The sequence below is a fragment of the Ovis aries genome, chromosome 12, assembly GCF_016772045.2.
Source record: "Ovis aries strain OAR_USU_Benz2616 breed Rambouillet chromosome 12, ARS-UI_Ramb_v3.0, whole genome shotgun sequence".
Taxonomy (NCBI): Eukaryota; Metazoa; Chordata; class Mammalia; order Artiodactyla; family Bovidae; genus Ovis; species Ovis aries.
The window spans coordinates 67,926,295-67,952,419 of NC_056065.1; the positions used below are offsets into that span (position 1 = coordinate 67,926,295).

Genomic DNA, 26,125 nt, shown 5'->3' on the forward strand with positions numbered 1-26,125 from the left:
GGAACACAAAATAGCTATCATAAAGATGATCAGTGAGCTCCAGAAAACAATGCATGAACAAAATGAGAATAGAAAAAAAAATAGTATAAAAAAGAAACAAACAGGAATTTTGGATCTGAAAAATACAATAACTGAATGGAAAATTTTCTAGAAGCATTCAACCACAGACCCAACCAAGCAAGGGAAAAAAAAAAAGGTTCAGGGAATTTAAAGACAAGATATTTACAGTTATCCAGTCAAAGGACCAAAAAGAAAAATAATGAAAAACAGTGAGACTAGAGAGAGAATTCCTTGGTGGTCCAGTGGTTATTACTCAGTGTTTTCAGTTCCAAGTCCTGGGTTTAATTCCTGGTCAGGAAACTGAGATCCCATAAGCTGAGCAGCATGGTCAAAAAAAAGAAGAGGGCAAAGAGAACCTAAGGGATTTAGAGATCACCTTCAAGTAGATCAATATATATCCAAAGACCCAGAAGTAAAAGAAAAAAAGAAGCAGGGTTTATTTGGGTAAATAATGATCCAAAACATCCCAATTCTGAAGAAGAAAATAAAAAATTCAAGAAGCCCAAAATATTCCAAACAGGATGAATCCAAAGAAGTCCCGACAAGACACATATAATCAAATTGTTGAAAGTCAAAGACAGAATTTTGAAAACAGCAAGAGAAAAGTAACTCATTACATACAAAGGAGCCCACTTACAGAAAATCTGCAGGACAGAAAAATTTATTCAAAGTGCTGAAAGAAAAAAGAAATGCCACCCAGGTATACTATATCTGATAAAACTTTCCTTCAAAAATGAAAAATAAATAAAAACCTCGCCAGATACACAAAAGTTGATGGAGTTCATTATCACCCAGCCTGCTTTATTTATTTGTATGTGTGTATATATTTTAATATAAATTTATTTATTTTAATTGGAGGCTAATTACTTTACAATATTGTATTGGTTTTGCCATACATCAACATGAATCTGCCACAGGTGTACATGTATTCCCCATCCTGAACCCCCCTCCCACCTCCCTCCCCATATCATCCCTTTGCATCATCCCAGTGCACCAGCCCTGAGCATCCTGTATCATGCACTGAACCTGGACTGGTGATCGTTTCACATATGATAATATGTATGTTTCAATGCCATTCTCCCAAATCATCCCATCCTTGCCCTCTCCCACAGAGTCCAAAAGCCTGTTCTATACATCTGTGTCTCTTTTGCTGTCTTTCATACAGGGTTATCATTACCATCTTTCTAAATTCCATATATATATGCGTTGGTATACTGTACTGGTGTTTTTCTTTCTGGCTTACTTCACTCTGTATAATAGGCTCCAGTTTCATCCACCTTATTAGAACTGATTCAAATGTATTCTTTTTAATGGCTGAGTAATACTCCACAGCTTTCTTATCCATTCATCTGATGATGGACATCTAGGTTGCTTCCATGTTCTGACTATTATAAACAGTGCTGCGATGAACATTGGGGTACACATGTCTCTTTCAATTCTGGTTTCCTCAGTGTGTATGCCCAGCAGTGGGATTGCTGGGTCATAAGGCAGTTCTATTTCCAGTTTTTTAAGAAATCTCCATACTGTTCTCCATAGTGGCTGTACTAGTTTGCATTCCCACCAACGGTGAAGAGGGTTCCCTTTTCTCCACACCCTCTCCAGCATTTATTGCTTGTAGACTTTTGGATAGCAGCCATTCTGACTGGCATGAAATGGTACCTCATTGTGGTTTTGATTTGCATTTCTCTGATAATGAGTGGAGAAGGCAATGGCAACCCACTCCAGTGCTCTTGTCTGGAAAATCCCATGGACAGAGGAGCCTGGTAGGCTGCAGTCCATGGGGTCACTAAGAGTCGGACACGACTGAGTGACTTCACTTTCACTTTTCACTTTCATGCATTGAAGAAGGAAATAGTAACTCACTCCAGTGTTCTTGCCTGGAGAATCCCAGGAACGGAGGAGCCTGGTGGGCTGCCGTCTATGGAGTTGCACAGAGTCAGACACCAACTGAAGTGACTTAGCAGCAGTGACTTAGCAGAGCATCTTTTCACGTGTTTGTTAGCCATCTGTATATCTTCTTTGGAGAAATGTCTGTTTAGTTCTTTGGCCCATTTTTTGATTGGGTCATTTATTTTTCTGAAATTGAGCTGCAGGAATTGCTTGTATATTTTTGAGATTAATTTTTGTCAGTTGCTCCATTTGCTACTATTTTCTCCCATTCTGAAGGCTGTCTTTTCACCTTGCTTATAGTTTCCTTTGTTGTGCAGAAGCTTTTAATTTTAATTAGGTCCCATTTGTTTATTTTTGCTTTTATTTCCAATATTCCGGGAGGTGGGTCATAGAGGATCCTGCTGTGATTTATGTTGGAGAGTGTTTTGCCTATGTTCTCCTCAAGGAGTTTTATAGTTTCTGGTCTTACATTTAGATCTTTAATCCATTTTGAGTTTATTTTTGTGTTAGAAAGTGTTCTAGTTTCATTCTTTTACAAGTGGTTGACCAGTTTTCCCAGCACCACTCGTTAAAGAGATTGTCTTTTCTCCATTGTATATTCTGCCTCCTCTGTTGAAGATAAGGTGTCCATAGGTGCATGGATTTATCTCTGGGCTTTCTGTTTTGTTCCATTGATCTATATTTCTCTTTGTGCCAGGACCATACTGTCTTGATGACTGTGGCTTTGTAGTAGAGCCAAAGTCAGGCAGATTGATTCCTCCAGTTCCATTCTTCTTTCTCAAGATTGCTTTGGCTATTCGAGGATTTTTGTATTTCCATACAAATTGCGAAATTGTTTGTTCTAGCTCTGTGAAAAATACCACTGGTAGCTTGATAGGGATTGCATTGAATCTATAGATTGCTTTGGGTAGTACACTCATTTTCACTATATTGATTCTTCTGACCCATGAACACGGTATATTTCTCCATCTATTAGTGTCCTCTTTGATTTCTTTCACCAGTGTTTTATAGTTTTCTATATATAGGTCTTTTGTTTCTTTAGGTAGATATATTCCTAAGTATTTTATTCTTTTCGTTGCAATGGTGTATGGAATTGTTTCCTTAATTTCTCTTTCTATTTTCTCATTATTTTAGTGTATAGGAATGCAAGGGGTTTCTGTGTGTTGATTTTATATCCTGCAATTTTACTATATTCATTGATTAGCTCTAGTAATTTTCTGGTGGAGTCTTTAGGTTTTTCTATATAGAGGATCATGTCATCTGCAAACAGTAAGAGTTTTACTTCTTTTCCAACTTAGATTCCTTTTATTTCTTTTTCTGCTCTGATTGCTGTGGCCAAAACTTCCAAAACTATGTTGAATAGTAGTGGTGAAAGTGGGCACCCTTGTCTTGTTTGTGACTTTAGGGGAAATGCTTTCAATTTTTCACCATTGAGGATAATGTTTGCTGTGGGTTTGTCATATATAGCTTTTGTTATGTTGAGGTATGTTCCTTCTATTCCCGTTTTCTGGAGAGTTTTTATCATAATGGATGCTGAATTTTGTTAAAGGCTTTCCCTGCAGCTATTGAGATAATCATATGGGTTTTATTTTTCAATTTGTTAATGTGGTGTATTGCAATGATTAATTTGTGGATATTGAAGAATCCTTGCATCCCTGGGATAAAGCCCACTTGGTCATGATGTATGGTCTTTTTAAAGTGTTGTTGGATTCTGATTGCTAGGATTTTGTTAAGGATTTTTGCATCTATGTTCATCAGTGATATTGGCCTGTAGTTTTCTTTTTTTGTGGATCTTTGTCAGGTTTTGGTAATAGGGTACCCAGTCTGCTTTAAAAAAAATGTCAAGGGAATACTTCAAGTTGAAGTGAAAGGATGCTAGAGATCAACAAGACAGCACATAAAAGCACAGACTTCATTATTAAAGGTAAACAGATAAACAAACATAGAACATTGTTGAACTGTTAAGGTGGTGTATAAATTATTTTAATTCTGATATAGAAGTCAAAATACCAGAGTATAAAAAATACCTATAACTATAAAAATGTTAATGCACAAAAAGACAACCAATTCTTATTCATAATAGCATCAAAATGGATACATTTAGAAATAAACTTAACCAAGCAGATGAATGACTTGTATAATGAAAATCACAAAATTTGCTGAAAGAAATGAAAGAAAACAGAAATAAATGGAAATACACCCCTGTGTTCATATATTGGAAGACTTAATATCGTTGAAATGTCCATACTATGCAAAATTATCTGCAACGTCAATGCAATCCTATTGAACTTGGAGTTTTACATTTTGCAGAATTTTTTTTTAAAATTCTAAAATTCACATGGAACTAAAAAGGACCTCAGATAGCCAAAGCAATTTTGAGAAAGAACAAAGCTGGAGGCCCCACATTTCCTAACTTCAAAATATATTACAAAGCTACTTAATCAAAACAGTATAGTATTGGCATACAGACAGACATATAGACAGCAGAACAGAAGAGAGAGCCCAGAAATAAATCTACACATACATGGTCAAGGGCTTCCCTGGTAGCTCAGTTGGTAAAGAATCTGCCTACAATGCAGGAGACTCTGGTTCGATTACTAGGTTGGAAAGATCCCCTGGAGAAGGATTAGGCTACTGACTCCAGTATTCTTGGGCTTCCCTGATGACTCAGACAGTAAAGAATCTGCCTGCAATGCAGGAGGCCTGGGTTCAATCCCTAAGTTGAGAAGATCCTCTGGAGGAGGGCATGGCAAGCCACTCCAGTATTCTTGCCTTGAGAAACCCCATGGACAGAGATGCCTGGTGGGCTATAGTCCATGGGGTCAAAAGAATTGGACCCGACTGAACGACTAAGCACAGCACAGCAAGTACATTGTCAAATGATCTTCCACAAGAGTACCAAGACCACAAACAGGGAAAATATAGTCTCTTCAACAAATGGTGCTGGGAAAATTGGATATTCACATGCAAAAGAATGAAAGTGAATCTTACATCATACATAAAAATCAACTTGAAATAGATTAAAGACTTAAACATAAGACCTGATACTATAAAACTGTTAGAATAAAACACAGGAAACAAACTTCATAAAATTGGTCTTGGCAACGATTTCTTGGACATGTTGTCAAAAGCACTAGCAACAAGACAAAAAATACACAGGTGGGACTTCATCAAACTAAAAATGTTCTGCACAGCAAAGGAAACAATCAACAGAGTGAAAAGGCAACCTACATAATGGGAGAAAATATCTGCCAACTGTTTATCTGATAAGGGGTAAATGTCCAATATATATAAGGATCTCCTACAACTGAATAGCAAAATAATAAATAAATTTAAATATTTTAAATAAGCAAAAAACTTGAACATTCACTCACCCAGAAAAGATATGCAAATGGCCAAGAGATAACATGAAAAATGCTCACCATCACTACTCATCATGGAAATTCAAATCAAAACTACAATGAGATATAAGCTCACACCTGTTAGGATGGCCATTATAAAACAAACAAACAAAAAAATAGAACAAAAAATGTGTTGCCAGTAATGTGGAGAAACTGCAACGTTTGGGCACTTTTGGTGGGAATGTAAGACAGTGCAGGTGCAGCTACTATAGGAAATAGTATGGATATAGTCCTCAAAAAGTAAAGATTGAACTAGCTTATGATCCAGTTATTCCACCTCTGAATGTTCAACCAAAGCAATACAAAACTGTTTCTCAAAGATGATGCTGGCCATCATAGCATTGTTCACAAGAGTCAAGAGGTGAAGACAATCTAAATGTCAATCAATGGAGGAATGGATAACGGAATAAAGTGGTATACACATACAATGAAATATTATTCAGCCTTCAAAAAGAAAGGCTTTCTTTCACATGCAACAACTTGGATGAAACTTGAGGACATTACACTAAGTTAAATGAACTAGTCACAGGAGGACATATACTTCATGATTCCGTTTACATGTGGTATCTGAAGTAGTCAAACAACAGAAGCATAAAGTAGGATGGTGATGTCAGGGTTTGGGGGAGGGGACAAGTGCAGGTGCTTTTCAATAGATACAGAGCCTCAGTCACACGTGACGCAAGAGCTCAGCGGTCTGCTGAACAACACTGTACTTACAGTTAACAACACTGCACTTCATACCTAAGAATGAGTCAACTAGGCAGATCTCAGGCTATGTGCTTTTTCCACAATCAAGAAATAATAATAAAAGATGAAGTCCCTGAAGTAGGAGAATAATCGTAACAGAGTATGATACTTCCATAAAATGGCATACTAAAATGCCATTTAAAAGGATTTCATAAACCTATAGTGAAAGATATAGATATAGATTCATGATATATTGTAAAGTGAGACAATAAGGATATAAAAATTACATATTATAAAATACAATTTTAAATCATAGTCTCATTCATTCATTCATTCAGTGTAAGAGGCAGTAAGCAGTGGATAGGTGCAAATAATGAGTCATATCTGTATGAAAATATAAACTATAAACAGAGGGCAAAAGCAAAATATATGGATTATTTATTTCAACAAAATAAAAAATGTTAGTCTATCAGCTCTGATCCTAGAAAGATGCTGATATTTATAAGAGAAAAAGAAAAAGGATAAATTGGGAGGTGGGGGAAGTTTCAGGGAGTTTGAATTCATGGATCCAATATCATTCTGTTCCTAACTGGTAGCAGGCTCTTAGAAAAATTATTGAACTGTTTTTCTGTTGTTTAGTTCTAAAATGACAGAGTTTGACTAGGCAATGTAGATTCCAAGTTCCAAATTCAACAAGTTTATTCCTTAAAATGTTGTATGCAATTAATTCAAAATACATTATGAAAAAATTTGATGTTTTTTATTAGAAAAATCTGATGTTTTTCAGAGATTCCCTGACTTTCAGATATAAAAGTTACCACTTTTGCTTGTTCTCTGTATTTTGAGACTCAAAGACACACATTGCAGTTTGGTTAATAATGAGATTAACATTTTGGTTTTTTTTTTTCTTTTTGCTCAAGGAAGAAGGCTATCTGAAGCAATGTAATCCTGCATAAGGGAAGAATCACAGGGCATAAAACACAGAGACAAACATACAAACATACACACAAGTTCTCTATGGATCAAGAAATAAGAAGACTGTGAGGTACTAACTAAAGGAGAATAAAGCAGGAAGTCTTGTCTTTTCAAAAAAATGGGTTTTGCATTATTTTTGCATAATGCATATAGATAGCACCATATGGCTGTCCATGAAAATTATGCCCCAGGAATGATACCAATATTATAAAAAACACTATTCACAATTTTAATTAAACCAATTTATTTAAAACGAGCCTCAAGAAATAGATTCTTCAGGCCTGCTCAAATTAGGAGCCAAATGTCATCATCAGATAAACATCTTCCAGAAATGAAAAATGAAAACTGGTGTGAAGCTTCGGAACTTATTAACCAGAGGAAAAAAATAAAGAACATTGATATTTATCAAGGAAAAAGTAATTATACAATTTTTTATGGTAGCATGTAAGCTGTAACATGACCAGAAATATCACCATTGTGGGAAGTTTTAAATAAAAAAAAATTTAAGCAATAAATACACATCTTATATTTTAAAATAGAGATTATGATGTATTTTGATAAAATAAAAACAAAATAAAGGGCTTCTGCCACACAGAGCCCATGCAAATCATCTAGCAATTACTATGCTCATTGAAATGATCTTCTTCCCAATGGATCTTACACACACTATGTTGAATATCTAGTATCAGCTTCAGAACCCTTAGTCATCTGTCCTCCCTTATCTTCCCCAAAAGTACACACATTACGAGGCTCATCACCCTTTAACATGTCTTCCTGAAGGACTTTCTCCTCTCCTACTAGCCCAAACCTCATTTGTTCCCCCGTACTTAAAATTCTTCACAAAATCAACTTTCATTAAAATTTATCCAACTAATCTTTCAAATTTTATTTGATTAAATCTCCCTAACAAATCACTGTATTATTTGCCTAGCATTATTATGACATAATTACGTTTGTTTCTTTCTTAATTTTTTATTTGTTGATTTCCATTGCATGTAAAACCTAGACCATTTACGGGTCGCTAAGAGTCGGACATGACTGAACGACTTCACTTTCACTTTTCACTTTCATGCATTGGAGAAAGAAATGGCAACCCACTCCAGTGTTCTTGCCTGGAGAATCCCAGGGACGGGGGAGCCTGGTGGGCTGCCGTCTATGGGGTCGCACAGAGTCGGACACGACTGAAGCGACTTAGCAGCAGCAGCAGAAAGCTTTGGCCGACTTCCCTCAACTCACAAACAATGGCTCACCCACGCCAGTGCTTGCATAGGTCCTAGGACACACCAAGGATGCTCTTCACCTTTGCATTTGCTGCCAACTCCTCCTGGAACAGTTCCTCCCAAGATCTCTACATGACTGACACCCTCATTCAAACCTCATCTCATTGGCATCATCTCAGAGAAAACTCATCTGAACACAGCCCTTCTAGAGGATCCCTTCCCCTATCTCATTGGGTCATTCTTTGGTCTTTAGAATATTTGCACTTCCTGAAATTATCTTGTTCAGCTGCTTCTTTATTTTCAGCCACTTCCCACTAGTGTAGCAGCTTCAAGAGAGCACTCTGTCAGTATAGCTCTATGTTGATGATCCCTCTTGCTTAAAACCACACCTTTTAAAAAACACGGCTGCAGAATGAAAGTGCATTTTAACTACTTCCTTTAGATGGGTAGATCTTTACATCATGTTACTTCAGGTCTCTCTAAGAGCTGGTATGCTGTCTGAACATGACTGCCACTGTTGCTAAGTCACTTCAGTCGTGTCCAACTGTGTGTGACCCCATAGACGGCAGCCCACCAAGCTCCCCTGTCCCTGGGATTCTCCAGGCAAGAACACTGGAGTGGGGTGCCATTTCCTTCTCCAATGCATGAAAGTGAAAAGTGAAAGTGAAGTCGCTCAGTCGTGTCCAACTCTTCGCGACCCATGGACTGCAGCCTACCAGGCTCCTCTATCCATGGGATTTTCCAGGCAAGAATACTGGAGTGGGGTGCCATCGCCTTCTCCGTTGAACATGACAGATGAATGCAAAAATATTTCCGAGTGAGGATTCAGTGGCATCACCAACTCGATGGACATGAGTTTGAGCAAGCTCAGGGAGTTGATGATGGACAGGGAAGCCTGGCATGCTGCAGTCCACAGGGTTGCAAAGAGTCGGACACAGCTGAGCGACTGAACTGAACTGATGATTCAGAAAGAGAGAACTCAGGATGTTCAGTGTGTGTCCAAATGTCAAAAAAATTCGAATTCACAAAACTATGCTACAAATCAATTCTTTTTCTCCTATATGAGTGATAAGTTGACTAATCAAAATATAATTTTGTCTTATAAAATTTTTTCATAAAACCTGGGAATAAACGTCTCCATTTTTGATATGCTCTTGATTTGTGCATCCACTGGGACAGATGGAGAAGAGCAGCAGCCTGCCTCACCTTCTGAGAAGCAAGGGTAAAACAGATGTTCAGAGAAATTCCTCCCTCACCCAACAAGATCTTCAGAATTGCACCCAGAAACCTTTAAATTTCCTTATGGACTGATATGCAATTAACATTGTAAACTCTGTTTTACCAGAAAACGGCGCAATCGCCCAAGCATGCTCTAAAGTCAAAGCCAAGGAGATTTCTGCCATATTCACCAGCTGCTTCTTTGCTCAAGAAACATCTGGATGCTGCTATGTGAAAATATGCTGCCCACTAAAGAACATAATTTGTATTCATCTCCAGGGCTATTTTAAAGAAAATAAGACCTTCCCTTTATTCCCTCTGAAAATAAAACATAAGAACTCTACCATCGAATAACAATGCTTCTCCTTTCTAACCCATTTGGCCTTGCCTTGCTTGGAAATCTGTTAGTGAATCCTGAGTACACTGTCACCTTATTGGAAACACACACAGAACCACAGACACACGCGACTCTTGGTTAACACAAAACCTCCCTAAGGATGCCCCTTCAAACATGGAGGAGAAGCGAGTCACCTCTGCTCTCAGAACTACACCAAAATATCAAAACAGACACAGGCCAGTGTCTCCTCACCCACGAATCTCAGACTCTGCTTCCTTGGCACCATTAGAGTCCGCTTAGGCTTAATGTACATGGTGTCAAGGAGAGAGGAGCTCCTTTTACCATATCTGTCACTTAAATCAAATGTTTTTAAATCACCCTCTCTATATATACATGAATAACAGTGACAGGAAAGGAGAACTTTTCATTTGCCCAAAAGGAACATGCCCTGTTTTAGCTTATGAGTTCTGATGGCCCCCCATATTCCTCGAAGTGAGTTTTAGCAAAATAACAATAGATGCATAACTGGAGAAAAGAGGTTTTACGATAGCCAAGAAACTATGTGGGGACCCTAAAAAGGGAACATTTAAGAATTAAAAATTCTTTTTACTGAAATGTGCATCACTGCAACCAACCTGGTCGTGGGACAGTGTCTGCTGTGGTCCTTCACCTTGTCCAAAGTGCTCACATTCGTCACTTTACTTATTGCCCAGAGTTCCCTTCATGTTCACATCACCAGAGAACATCACTTACTTCTACAAGTTTCTGGTAAGTTGCGATTTCTTAGGTACCCCTAAAAAGAAGCTTTTAAACTTGCTTGTTTAAACATATCTGTAAACTTGCTGGCTGGCTGCTGCTGTTGCTGCTCGGTAACTAAGTCGTGTCCAACTCTTTGTGACCCCGTGGACTATAGCCAGCGAGGCTCCTCTCTCTGTGGGATTTTCCAGGCAAGATTACCAGAGTAGGTTGCCGTTTCCTTTTCCAGGGGATCTTCGCAACCCAGGGGTCAAGCCTGCATTTCCTGTGTCTCCTGCATTAGCAGGTAGATTCTTTATCTGCTAATCTACCTGAGCCACCTGAGAAGCCATTTTTAAACTTAACATTCTGCAAGTATCGGCACTTTCACAAAACATCATTATAGACTGAGGACTAATTGGAGCTCTCTCACATATAACAACAAATTCTAAATAAACTGGAGTCTTCTGAGAAAAATTAAAAGCAGAACAGAATGAAAGCACATACAGTATATTTTTGAACACATATGCAAGATAACTAATCATAGAGGCGAAATAAAGCAGTTGTGCATAGAGAAAGTAGGCTTCACCAATCAAATAGCTATTATAAGGGAGTACATAAGGACATAGAGAGAAACTAATTAGTAAAATGTAAGAAGTCATAAAAAGAAGAGTATGTACTAAAGATTGAGAAACAAACATTATTTGTAAAAATGCATACATTTGGTTACAGATCTAAAAGGAAAGGCTTTAATAGTTTAGAAATGTAGATACAATAAATATATATCTGAAAGGATTAAATTTGTTTGAAGGTATCTGTTCTGCAGTTTTAATTTTACACTAAAAAGGGAAATGTCAAAGTGTGGAAGTACTACTATGATCTTTAGGATTGTGAAATGCCTGATGTTCAATTAAATTTTTAAAATCTCACGTGCCTGGGTAAAGAGGCACACGAATGAGAATTGAAGCTCATCTTTGTCAAGTGAAAACTAATGGACTGGTGAGAAAATAACCTAGGTTACCCTTTTCAAATGGGCTTCCAAGGTGGCTCAGTGGTAAAGAATCAGCCTGCCAATGCAGGAGACACAGATTCGATCCCTGGGTTGGGACGATCCCCTGGAGGAGGAAATGGCAACCCACTTCAGTATTCTTGCCTGGGAAACCCCACGGACAGAGGAGCCTGATGGGCTACAGTCCATGTGGTCACAGAGTTGGACACGACTGAGCAAATGAGCATGCATGCATGGACCCTTTTCAAATAGTGTTTTCAGTAACCTAGAAGAAGCCTCAAGTCACTGCGATTCTTTGCCTGAAGGCATCATTCAACAATGCCAGCATACAAACGCTAGGCATTACTAGACAGGTAACAGAAGTAAAACAGGAGGGGAAAAAAAGGACAGAGAAAGAAACAAAACCGACAGCCACTCTTGTGCTACATTATGATGCCTCCTCTTCTGGAATACTGCCCACAGATTTAATTGACACTTATCAAAATGTTAACTTATCCTTCAAAAAAGGATAAGTAAAATAATCTAGGAGACGCTGTAAGCTAAGGAAAAGATGAAAAATCATTACTACCAGAAAGTCAAAGACCCAAGACACATCGTCAAGAATTATAAAAGCATACAAGCTGAGTGAAAATGAATTTAGATGCGGTAGGGAATGAAAATAAAAAAGACAGTGTCCCTCTCTTTAGAAGGGAATTACATTTCTTTGTTTGCAAAATTCACTAGGCAAATGGCTTAAAACTTAAGGGATGTAATTCTATAAAAGAGCAACTGAAAGGAAAAACTTTATTGAATAGAAAGTAAGACATATCTCAAGAGAAGGTATAGGATGAAATACAGCTAAATTCAAAGAGTTTAGATAAATGAAGCTTATGGATATTAGATCCATGACAGATTTTTATGTCAGGATGCACAGGGTAGACATATCCCTTTTAAAGCTGGCTTTATAAAGGGAACCATGGTACTGTTTCTAAATGTTCCTTGGTACCATTGTTAAGAGTAAGAAATCCTAAGCTAGATAAATTACTCTTCTAGATTCAGCCAAGATATTCAAATGTTCATAAAAATAAAAGGCAGGGAAACAGCTGAAAAAGATAGAAAACATCACCCCATTCCCTTACTGAAAAGGATATCATCTAATCTATGTGAATACTTAAAATTAACAAAATAGGAATGAATGGGGCCATGCCTCTGAGTTTAGACCAGAGGCTCCCAGTTTAATGGCTAAAAAGAAGCATCATTCACTTCCTGAGATGAAAACATTTCAGGATATAGCAGTTCTGCTACTCCAAGATCTAGAGAGAGGAGTAGTTCTCTCTTGCAATGCCACAGGCTCTACTCCATATTCTTCAGTACTCCGTACTTGAACCCTTCAGTCAATACGTCAGTTTCCTCCACACATTGCTTATGAAAAGAATGAACCATTTGGACCAAAGGACCAAAAGAGAATTTAAATCCCCCACCACAAGGGACATTGCGGGGGCGGGTAGCACTCTCTGTTAGGTCTTCGATGTCAAAACCCTTCCTACGATATCTAACATGAAGACTTGGAATATTCCTGAATTGACCCCTACACAATGGTGAGCAAAAAATGGAGATGGCAAAATGGCATGCCTATGTGATTCCTTGTGTGTACAGTTCTGCACGGACATATGCATATGTGTGCATACACACACACACACACACACACACACACACACACACACACACACACACCAGTCTATTCCATTTGTATATAATGCCTAAAGAGAGGTCTTGGCCAACTCTGGGGGGAAGGATTTCAGATTGTTACCTTCTTCTTGATATCTACTGGAATCATCTGGATTTTGTACAAGATACTATTGTGAATGTTAGAAATCAAGAAAGGGATGCAAGTGCTATAATCCTACAGACAGAATGTTAACTTAGTCTGTTCTTATTTCCCTCTGCTTTTCCACTTTTCACTTCTGTCCACCTTCCTCCTTCCAGGTAAGAATTCACCAGCTCTAAATCACCTTCCCTGACTTACCTCACCTGCTCAGGCTTCAGCATGACTTGAGCCCAACCACGTGTTTCTGCATTATATTTTAGCTGCTCATTGTGGCCTTATAATTGTACTCTAGCTTTCCACAAGCATACATCTTGCCTTCACACTTACAGACCTGCTGCACCTTCTGCTGCTGATCTAAGTACAGCCTGGAGTGTATAGATGCACTAGCAACTTCAAATGAAGACAGTGTATCCTTGGTGCACAAGTCAGAAATCTGATTTAGTTTGCAGGACTGGATAAAACCGGGGCCCAGGGTGAGAACACACAAGAAAATAATGTTGCTTTTGAAAAGGCTTTTGGAAACGAACTACAGAATCACCAGAAGGACAACTCCGCAATTCTAATGCTGGTTATGCCACTGTCAGCACCTTAAGCCAAAAAAGGCGGAGTAACCTGGAGTTAGACATTCTGTGCCTCAGTTTCCTTATCTACAAAAGGGGATGATGAAGAATAACCTCTCTGCCTCCTGACCAAACAAAATCAAATTACTTCTTTAAAAGATGTATTCTTGAACTAGGGCTTCCAGGTTAGCTCAGCTGGTAAAGAACCCACCTGTAATGCAGGAGACCCCGGTTGGATTCCTGGGTCGGGAAGATCTGGAGAAGGGATAGGCTTCCCACTCCAGTATTTTTGGGCTTCCCTGGTGGCTCAGACAGTAAAGAATCTGCCTGCAATGTGGGAGATCTGGGTTCGATCCCTGGGTTGGGGAGATGCCCTGGAGGAGGGCATGGCAACCCACTCTAGTATTCTTGTCTGGAGAATCCCATGGACAGAGGAGCCCAGTGGGCTACAGTCCATGGGGTTGCAGAGTCAGACATAGCTGAGGGAATAAGCACAGCACAGTCCAACACCCTTGAACTAAATACTTATTGGGTATTTACTATCACTAGAAATTATGCTACACACATTCTTGTGTAACCATCTAAGCAAGAGGCCCTGGAGATGGAGTCACAAGGAAGAATCTAATCAAACTACAAGGCACTTAATCTGTCTGTGCCTCAGTTTCCTCATTGTACAATTGTGAACTAAAATATACATGTCAGGGGCTGTGTGAATTAAGTGATATAATATGCCTTAACATGAAAAATAGTATTCAAATATATGACAACATGAAAATGTAGATATACAACTCTAAGAATTTTACAGCCACCATCATAATTGATCTTGACAGATATATTCTAGTCAAGCTTCACTCTAATACTATTTGAGCTTTACATTTAAGTCATGTTTTTAGTTTAGCCCAAATAAATTGTCAGCCAAATCTATTTTTAATTGTTTTACAATGTATTTGCAAAAGAATTTCTCATATTCTCCAATAACCATTCCAGCTATCAAATCATGCCATCATTATGTGAAAATATTCCTTTTTAATCATATCAGTTTGGGTCATATTTTATTGATATATAATATTCATATAGTACCTTACTAACCTTTTAACAAATATTAACTACTTAATTTTCATATATCCTTTGGAGATAAAATATTTTCCTGACAACTACTTTTATGCTTTACACAAAAACTTAAGTGTAATTAGAACACAGTGAATGAAAATATCTCAATTGTTACTTAATGTACTTACACATGGAAAAAAAGTTTTCCATTTCAATGCTTTTTCACTCTGAAAGTCAAGATAGCATTAAAATATAGGGAGAGATGGGAGGCAAACACATCTCACTAAGAAAGTAGCAAATGACAGAATTCCAGGAAATCCCAGGAAAACTGGAAATGGACAAGGTTTTCCTTAAGACTTCTGTATCACCCTTGATACCTTATTCCTGCTTGTAACTGTGAAGACAGTGCTCCTGAGTAATCCTCACCCTTGAAGCCTAGGTTTTTAAATAACTCCTGGATATTCTGGTAAAATAATCCATGCCACTAGAAGGAGAAGGGGATGACAGAGGATGAGATGGTTGTATGACATTATCAACTCAATGGACATGAGTTTGAGCAAACTGGAGATAGTGAAGGACAGGCTGGTGTGTTGTAGTCCATGGGGTCACAAACAGCTGGACATCACTGAACGACTGAACAACGAACAGCAACTAGAAGTTTACACATTATGCTATCTAAAAGTGCCTTCTCCAGAGATTAACCCAAAAGTATTTATGGGATGTTTAAATATTTGGGGGGTATTTTTTTGTGTTAAAATCATGTTCTAAAGTCAAAATTCATCCAAAAGAAAAGACGGCCATTTTAGATGCTTTCTGGACAACATGATATTGTATCCATAAATAAAATGATCAAAGATGAGCATATGTGTGTGTGTATAATATATATCGGGCTTCCCAGGTGGCACAGTGGTAAAGTGGTAAAGATTTCTTCTGCCAATGCAGGAGATGCAAGAGAAGTGGGTTCATCCCCTAAATGGAAGCCAAATATTTTATATACCTGGATGCTTATACAACCCTAACCCTAACCCTAACCCTAACCCTAATTGTATACAGAATGGTGTGAATCATAATACTATATGTAGAACCATGTAGTATCACTCACCACCATATACAATCAGGTCTAAGTGCATTTTTCATACGCCCAACTATCCTATTTGCCATTAAGAGAGCCACAGTTCCAAACATAATTGCTCCCCCATTCAAACATTTTCAGTGGCTCCCATGATTAGAGACCACTTTTTACATGTTTCTTTAAAGGGTCCCTATGCAAAGAAAAATGAAACCTTGGGGGAATGGGGTGATACACGTTGCTAAAATGAGGGAAACATCCTTGAAATCTTAGGTTGTAAATCAATCATTCATGTAAATTTGGGATCTCTTTCTTAGCAACCTCGACATGTTGACATTCTCCTGGGAGTTTACTATAATCTTTGCTCATCTCAACCTACACCAATTCCCCAGGTGATTTTACCCAAAGTCTTGACTTCAAATGGTTTTGGCATAAAGATGAGTTCCAAAAGGATATCTTTCTCTTGACCACTCCCCCAAAAGGTCAACACATCTCCAAGATCCCACACAACATCAACCCTTGGATGTGCTCACAGGCATCTCAGATTTGACTTGGCTGGGCAAGAATTAGCCTGAGCCATTGGGCTAAAATAACCACACAACACCATCCCCTGGTAAAGGCATGAGACACACTGATCAAGACTGCTGTTTTATAACCACGGCCTGAGGCACTTCAGGGAGGTGAGCATCAGCTTGTTGGCATTATTTGCAGATAACAGTGTGACAGATGATTTGCACCTGGTCTCAGAAAGTCTCCTGGAAAGCGGTGCCACCGAGGCTGACGATATGGCAAGAAAATGCCGAAGTGGCCAGCAGGGGACGGGAAACTCCAGTTAAGACGCCGTTTTGGTCTTCCTGGTCTCATGGCGTTCTAAGCACACACAGGGGGTTCTAAGAGTATGGCCTGGCATGGACTGTGGGTCTGCAGTACTGAGCCATGTTCCCGCACTGTTACTGGGGGTCCTATGAATCTTCTTTGGCACGAGTGGTAAAGAACCATCTACCAATGCAAGAGACATAAGAGTGGTGGGTTCAATCCCTGGCTTGGGAAGATCCCCTAGAGGAGGGCATGGCAACGCACTCCAGTATTCTTGCCTGGAGAATCCCATAGACAGAGGAGCCTGGTGGGCCACAGCCCACAGGGTTGCCAAGTGTCAGACATGACAGAAGTGACTTAGCGTGCACACACGCACAGCTCTTCTTCAGTAACCAAAGTCTGTCTAATGGACACTATCAGAGCCCAAAACTAAGCTCCCCAGCACTCTTCCTCATCTCAGAAAAATGAAAACTGCCTTCTCTTAGTTCCTCAGGACAAAAATATTGGGGTTATCTTCAACGCTTCACCTTTGCCCTGCCCATCTTGTCCATGAGTAAGTCTCACTGGCTTGCCTTGCAAACCATATCTAGAATCTAACCATATCTTACAGCCTTTACCACAACTACCGTATTCCCAGCTCCCCTTATCCCTGATCCATCACTAGGATTACCGCAGGAGCCTCAGAACTGCTTTCTCAGTTTCTGCCCGTCGCCTCCTGCAGTCTATCTTCAAGTCGGCAGCCAGAGGGATCCTGGTGAAACACATGCGAGAGGACACTCATCTGTACCAAAAAAGCCAAACTCCTGATTATCACTTACAAGGCCCTACTGGACTTGGCCATCATTACCTGCCTGACATCCCTCTCTACCATGCCCTCCCAGCATCCCAGCTGCTCCTCTGCACGCAAGGGACGCTCTCATCTCTGGGATACGCTGAGCCCTCTGCTGAGTGTTATTCCCCAGATGGCCCCTGAGTTAATTCCCTCATTAAAAGTCACGTTATCCATGAAGCTTCTTCAGTGACCTTATCTAACATTCATCACCAGGACCATCCAACATTTCCTATCCCTCTTCACTTTTATGTTTTTCTCTTGAGACTTATCACTCCCTAATAAACTCTCTTCCCTTAGGAGAATGCAAGCTCACCCAGAGCAAGAATTTTCACGTTTTATTCTCTACTGTGTTTCAGTGCCTGGGACAATGCACATAGCAGGAATTTAATAAATACTTGTGAACTAATAATGATAGTAGAATTAATATAAAGCAAAGTTTTTCTTTTTTTTAAGTATAGTCTGTTGGCATTCTAAGGCAGGTAGCTCCAGGCATCCCCTGGTACCCAGCCAATGCCCTCAGTGGCACTCCTCCTCCAGAAGGAGGGGACCAGGCCTAGGATAAAGCCCACCTCCTTCATATGCACAAGAGGCCTTGCTCTGCTCTGCCAGAGTTGCTCATAATGCCGCCCCTCACACCCGGACAATCCAGTTACACCATGCCTTCTGCTTCAAACATCTGCTGATTCCCAGGTTTCCTCCAGAGAGCTCTGATTCCACAATGAAAATCCAGTTTCCCTTTCACTGTTTCTGTGTCTTCTCCACTCTCACTGGGTGGTTAATGTCTTCCTCAGCAGCTCAGCTCCAATCTGTAAGTACTTATCTCATGATTAAGTTCATAACAGTCTCTTCCATTGACTGGAGGAGAGAGGATCTTAAAAGAAGCCAAGTTATTTCCATCACTTTACTTGGCTCAATATCCAGCACAAAGGTCAACACAGTGGAAGTGCTCAATAAACACCACTGAATGAATCCATAAGAACAAAACGGAAAGGAGGGAACCATGCAGAGAATATAATCCCCTCAACAGGAAAACTCCAAGACCTAGATCTGAGGCTACTACATGACCTACCACATGTTAAATGTGTCCGTTTCTTCACCCAAAGAGCAGACAGAATGAATACCTTCCCAACCTACCTCACAGAGGGTAGAGCTCAAACGGTAAAACAAAAGTCAAATATCCCATGAAATACTTTTTATCAATGTAAAGATCAAAAAATTTTGTTCTTTTTTTAAATCTCATAATTGATTCAGCAAACATGGAAATAACTAGATCAAAACCAGGTACATCTAATTTAAGAGTTTTCAGTAGTCACATATGGATGTGAGAGCTGGACAATAAAGGCTGTTGCTGCTGCTAAGTCACTTCAGTCGTGTTCGACTCTGTGCGACCCCATAGACGGCAGCCCACTAGGCTCCACCGTCCCTGGGATTCTCCAGGCAAGAACACTGGAGTGGGCTGCCATTTCCTTCTCCAATGCATGAAAGTGAAAAGTGAAAGTGAAGTTGCTCAGCCGTGTCTGACCCTTGGTAACCCCATGGACTGGCTCCTCCATCCATGGGATTCCAGACTCCTCCATCCATGGGATTTTCCAGGCAAGAGCACTGGAGTGGAGTGCCATTGCCTTCTCCGGCTAAGTGCTGCAAAATTGATGCTTTCGAACTGTGGTGCTGGAGCTGACTCTTGAAAGTCTCTTAAACAGCAAGGAGATCAAACCTGAATACTCTTTGGAAGGGCTGATGCTAAAGCTGAAGCTGTAATATTCTGGCCACCTGATGCAAATACCTGACTCATTGCAAAAGACTCTGATGCTGGGAAAGAGTGAAGGCAGATAGAGAAGAGGGCAACAGAGGATGAGATGGTTGGATGGCATCACCAGTTCAATGGACGTGAACCTGGGCAAACTCCAGGAGATGGTGAGGAACAGGCATGCCTGGCGTGCTGTAGTCCATGGGATCGAGCAGAGTTGGACACAACTTGGCAACTGAACAACAACAACCTGTAACTCAGACGGTAAAGAATCTGCCTGCCATGCAGGAGACCCAGGTTTGATCCCTGGGTCAGGAGGATCTCCAGGAGAAGAGAATGACAACCTACTCCAGGATTCTTGCCTGAAGAATTTCATGGACAGGTAAGCCTGGTGGGCTACAGTCCATGGGGTCCCAAAGAGTAGGACAAAGTAACTAACACTTTTACTTTTTTTCACATATCTAATATAACTATGCCTCTACTGGCTTACAACAACATTCAAACAGTGTTGTCCAAAAAGAATGTTAAAATACAGGTTATATATTCTCTATGTATATGGAGGGAAAGCTATGTTATAGAATATAAATCACTGCATACAGAGGACTATAATTTGATATTCATTACACTTTACTAAATAAAATGATATAGAACTTTGCAGCAAACTTTAATTCTTATTACCTGTTTTAAGAGGCAGTAAATTCAAGAGCTAAAAGCATAGGCTCTGGAGTCTGTCCATTTAGCTTTGACTAACAGTACAGTCTAACTTTTAGAAAATTAGCTCCTTCTGATTCAGTTTCACATAAGTTAAATATACATAATAAAGCACATTCCTCATAGAGTTGTTTAAGAGAATTAAAGGAGATAACACATATAAAGAGTTAGAACATTGCCTTGCACATAGAAATTACTCATTAAATTTTGGCTATTATTAATGTATTCATGACTCTTGAAATTTAAAGATGTTTCCATATATTTTTCTGTACTGATATCAAACTAACAAATGTAAAGAAAGTTGAAAAATCAAAGTTTTCAAAGTATTTCATCCCAGAATAGATCTCTTTGTCTTGATATCTCTGCCGCCACCTCAATCTTGCCTTAGAGGGCCTGTGCCAAAAACAGCACTTAGATGGAACACACATGTTGGGAATCAAAAGAGAAGAGGAAGTCGCTCTCATGTGCCTTAAGGCGGCATCCCCCTATCTCCCCTTCCCCCCTGCCCCCAAGCCTAGGCTACCCTGTGACACAACCGCAGCGTGGAATGAGGTTGCAATCGCCCACTCAGAGGTGTAATTAATAGAAAAAAAAAAAAGCAGAGACATCACTTTGCTGACAAAGGTCCATTTGGTCAAAGATATGGTTTTTCCAGTAGTCATGTATGGATATGAGTGTTGGACCATAAAGAAGGCTGAGCCCCAAAGAAATGATGCTTCTGAACTGTGGTGTTGGAGAAGACTCTTGAGAGTCTCTTGGACTGCACGGAAATCCAACCAGTCAATCCTAAAGGAAATCAATCCTGAATATTCATTGGAAGGATTGATGCTGAAGCTGAAGTTCCAATACTTTGCCACTTGAGGCAGAGCCGACTCATTGCAAAAGACCCTGATGCTGGGAAAGACTGAGGGCAGGAGCAGAAGTGGGTGATAGGGGATGAGATGGTTGGATGGCATCACTGACTGAATGGACATGGGTTTGAGCAAACTCCAGGAAATAGTGAAGGTCAGGGAAACCTGGCGTGCTGCAGTTCATGGGGTCACAAAGAGTCAGACATGACTTAGCGACTGAACAATAACGACAAAGATTAGGTTAACTGTAGGTAACCTAAGGTTAACTGATGTTGGTCTTACTGTCTTACTATCCACTTCCTCCTCCTTTCCCACTCATTACAAAAAGAATCCAGAATTCCTTCTCTATCAGCACTAGGCCTGAACTTCTATCACCTGTCTCACCCTCAGCTCTGAAAGCCATGGAAGAGTGCAAACGCCTAGGAATAAAACCAGATCTGAAGACCTGAACTTTGATCCTAATGATACTGTCCGGAGTAAGTCAATGGGGCTTTCTGTGTCTTAGTTTTCTAATCCTTAGAGCTGCAATATGACTGCTTAACATGACTACTCATGAGGCTTTAAGGCAGGAGTAAAAAGGAAAATAAACATGGGGAAAACACTTGGAAATTTATGAGAATCACACAAATGAAATGTAATTCTAATATACGATTCCTGGCTCATTCGCTTTCCTCCCTATTTAGACACTGATCTTGACCCTTGGAGCCATGCCATTACAAAGATTTCTCTGATAAGAAGAAGTTATATTCAAAGAGAGAAAAATAATTTATTTAAACCACAGGGTTAGAAAGGTGATGGATATGACTATAAATAACACGCAACCTCTGCATTTAAAAGTACTGAATAAGCACCAAAATCCTTAAGATTTTTTGAGAAGCAAAAATACTCAATCAGCAGTGAATATCAATAAGGCTAAAATGGATTGCCTGTGGATAGCAGAAAGAAATAAAAATTAGGTCATATACTGAGCTCCATTTGTGTTTATTCCAAAAAAAAAAAATGTAACATTTTCTTTCTCTGCCAAAGACAAACAATCTCTCTGGACAAGGTAAGAATGCAACTACGTGAAACAGATGCTTCCACCCAATTAAAAGATAAGCAGGGAAGGGAAAATAACGACAACAGCAAACAAGCCTAACACTTCTTGAGCACCTCAATGCCTTACATGGATTATCTCATTACTCCTCACAGCAACCTGTTTGATAGTTTTTCTTCCTTCATTCTAGATAGATTAAGAATTAGAGAGGAAAATTACTTGTTCAAGATAACACCTCTAGTAAAGTACTCAAATGGAGTTTGAAACATCTTATCCAATCCCAAAGTTTAGATTTTTACCACAACTTCATGCTCCCTCTGCCAAAATAACCAGCAGCTCTTCTAAAACTCAAGGGAAGTGGGGATTCTTCAAAGATTTTTAGTACCACTACGGATGACATGCACAAATCAAGAGTGAAGTGGAAATGATCTTACGCAGGAATAGGAAATGGGATGGTTGAATCAATATTCTCTGGCAGGTCCATTGTCAATACTGAAAATGGTGCCATCATCTACAAACAGTAGGGAATTCAGTATCTAGTGGCTAAAGAACCTTTCCAAAATTTAAGTCCAATAGGTGAGATGCAGAAGTGCTGAATGTGGTAGATGAGAAAAAGAGCGTACTAGCTTTCATAGCTTTTAACAAAACTTGAATGAGAACTTGTGTGTGTGTTCTATAAATAGGGTGATAAAAGACAGAAGTAACATTTGGGGATCCATGGCAAGAGGGAATATGAGAAGAAAGGCCATAGAGCAAGAAACTGGATAAAAAATCACTAATAATTTCTTCCCTCAATTGACTATCCCAGCTCACTCAAATGATGCAAAAAACCAAGCATAACATGAGGAAGAAACTGCTCAGTTGATGACTCACAGATGGTGTTCAATCTCATTTGACTTAAAACTGGTAAGAAAAATAGGCTCCATAGAAAAATGAATATATATATATATATTGTTAAAATGTGTTCAACTATCAGTCAGATCTCCCCTTGAAATAAAATTCTAGGGTTTTCATCTTGACCAAGATTCTTGGTTGGACCAATGTATTCTTTTAAACAAAAGAAATCTACAACAAAACTATAGCCATCTCCAAGGAGTCTAACTGAAATTTTTACATCATTTTGGGATTAACATTTTTTTGAAAAAAAAAAAAAAAAAAAGTTTTTCCATAAGGATACTACTCTGCCATTATAGAGTAAATTAAAACTAAATTACTTTTTATTCAAAAACTCCATTTTTCTGTGTTAGTAGTAAATTGCTTTTAGTTGGGGTTTAGAGAAGCAATGATTAATCACTTCTGCCCAGACACCTAAAAAAGCCAGTTACTGGAGTTATACTTTGGTGAGATTAAAGAAGTGAGCTACAGCTTGTTGACCATGAGGGGTGCCCACCTGAAGCGGGTCGCACCACAAACCCATCTTTTCTTTCCTACGACGGCCAGCGCCACAATTACTGCCCTTTTCCCGCCTCGTGTTTTCCCTTCATTCGTCAAAGCCAAGTTTCTCAGCCAGCAAGGGGCCTCTCACCTTAAGGGCCTCCAGCAGGGTGACCCACGTGCACGGGCATTCACTGGCAGTTCCAAGACAAGGCAAACGGAAAGAAGGGAGGTGACAACAGGAAAGAAGCAGAGAAACACAAGGGCAGGAGGGGATGAGAAGGAGCAGCAAGACGGAGAAATAAAGGGGAAGCAGGAGAAGAGAGAGAAAGCACGATACCAAGAAAAAGAAACGGTGGCCAAAGAGGCCCAGGCTAAGGAGAAAAGGGAAGAGGACCCCACAGGCAGATGCTGAGTTACTGCCTCTTCTTACTTGTCTTCCCCGCACGGAAAACAGAGTAACAACTCCTGGGTGCCTCACCTGGATGAGTTCGTCCAGCTCGGTTGAATTGACACAGGCGTGTTGGGAAATAAACGTCTGCTTCTGGATCACGATGGTGGTCCGCTGGGAAATCTCGTGAGGCTGCTCCAAGGCTTTGAACACGGTGGCTCCGATGATGAGATAGAGGACGACCACCAGGAAAATCGTGGAGACCGTCTTCCATTTCATAACATTGATGGTCGTGTCACTCTCCACCCGGGAAGCAAGCACGGTGGGTTTGGTGGAGAAGGAGAGCCTGGGTTTGGAGTTCTGAGCAGCAGACTTAGGATCCAGCAAATCAGGGGCCGCCACTGCCAACAACAGAGAAGGGAGGTTAGAGGGGTCAGCAAAAGTGGTCTGGACTCCGCCTGCTATCCTGGTGAGAGCTCCAGAGCCTAAACCAGAAGTGTGCCCATGAGGTCGCATCCAGGACCGTATATGAGGTTCAGGGAGAAGGGGGTGGGTCTCAGCTCTCTGCTGCTATTGGGGTTTCCAATGGGAGGAGGAAAAAACCAGGAGGTGGACCAAGAATCTTAAAAAAAATGAATAAAAGAATGCCTGTGGTCTTCCTAATTAATTTAACAATGTATACCTGTCCAATGTGCTAGTGAACACATTTGCAGAACTCCTAAGAGTTGGTGGTACTAAAACTAGCTATCTAAATGCTCATAAAGAAGGCTAAGGTACTATTCCTATTCTCAAGAACACTCTATATCACAAGCAAATTATCTAAAAATTCGTTACAATAAAGGGACTGTATTATAAGTGAATTTGCACTCCAGACATTGTTGCTCAAAGTAAAACATTAGTAATTATCTGGTAAAACCTGATGGCAAATAAACCACTCAATAGCTCTATCATTTATTTTTGCCCGTGTCCAAAGTGGGCTCATGATTAAGTATTCTCTGTATTTTGTTATTCAATCTCTGATATCTTGAAAAAAGAAAAACAAAAGTATTGTCACCCATTCTGGCTCAATCACAGGTGCAGCCAAGAGATGACATGTTCTTTCCATTTCAACAATGAACATTATCAAGAAAAAAAAAATTAAAACCTTGTCTCACACCTTAGACCTACAGGCTCTGTACAAAGCTAATTGCTCCATTAGAGTGGATTTATGTTTCTCTTACAAATTCCCATATACTCTGGGGTGACTCTAAATCCATTTATTATTTATCTCAGCTGTTCCAAAATATCATTAATGGATTTATTTTTAGAAAATTCAAGAGATACTAGACTTCCACTTGCTAAAGGGAAAATAAGCCATTTACTACAGAGTATTTGATTGGAAAGGCAACACTGAACCAAAAGGGGTAATAGAATGGCTGTAAGATGGGACACTTCAAAATATCATTAACTCGGACGGAATAATTGATTTACCATCCATAATTCTTACAAATATAAGTAAAATTACTTTGTTGTTGTTGTTGTTATTTAGTTGCTAAGTCACGTCTGACTTTTTTCAACTCCATGGCCGGTCAGGCCTCTCTGTCCATGGGATTTCCCAGGCAAGAATACTGGAATTTCCTTCTCCAGAGGATCTTCCCAACCCCAGAGATTGAATCCACGTCTCTTGCGTTGGCAGGTGGATTCTTTACTGCTGAGCCATAAGGGAAGCCCAAAATTACTTTGGTATTTAATAAAATTATAACCTAATCTGAATAACCAGAGAAGGCGATGGCACCCCACTCCAGTACTCTTGCCTGGAAAATCCAATGGACGGAGGAACCTAGTAGGCTGCAGTCCATGGGGTCTCGAAGAGTCGGACACAACTGAGGGACTTCACTTTCACTTTTCACTTTCATGCATTGGAGAAGGCAATGGCAACCCACTCCAGTGTTCTTGCCTGGAGAATCCCAGGGACAGAGGAGCCTAGTGGGCTGCAATCTACGGGGTCGCACAGAGTCGGACACGACTGAAGCGACTTAGCAGCAGCAGCAATCTGAATAACACTTTTTAGGTAAGTACATAAGAAATACCTATGCAATTGCACCCAAACATCATACAGGTAGCTGAAATTACTTGAAAATAAGAAGGGAATAAGGAGTGTCAATTTTCACATGACTACATACTCTGCCCTCTTGTCTACCACTGTGAGTTAAATGTAGGACCGCCACAGTTGGAGTTCATAAAATAAATCATCTGTGCCCATCTGAAAGAAGCTTTGCAAACAAAGCCATGTGAAGCACCAGAACTAAGTAAGGAGTGTTGTGTAATGATGGCAGGTAACAAAGCGCTCCTCAATCAGCATAACTCTGA

The 26,125-nt window shown here is 39.8% G+C and overlaps 1 protein-coding gene across 3 annotated transcripts in view; it reads right to left on the reverse strand.

Moving 5' to 3' along the window:
- The window catches only part of KCNK2 (potassium two pore domain channel subfamily K member 2), a 239,101-nt gene that overhangs the window by 110,336 nt on the left and 102,640 nt on the right, over window positions 1–26,125 (reverse strand). For all 3 annotated transcript variants that reach the window (XM_042229207.2, XM_012187747.5, XM_004013881.6), the window contains exon 2: window positions 23,867–24,177. In XM_042229207.2, the coding sequence (XP_042085141.1) occupies window positions 23,867–24,177 (311 nt within the window). The remainder of the gene's footprint in view (window positions 1–23,866; window positions 24,178–26,125) is intronic.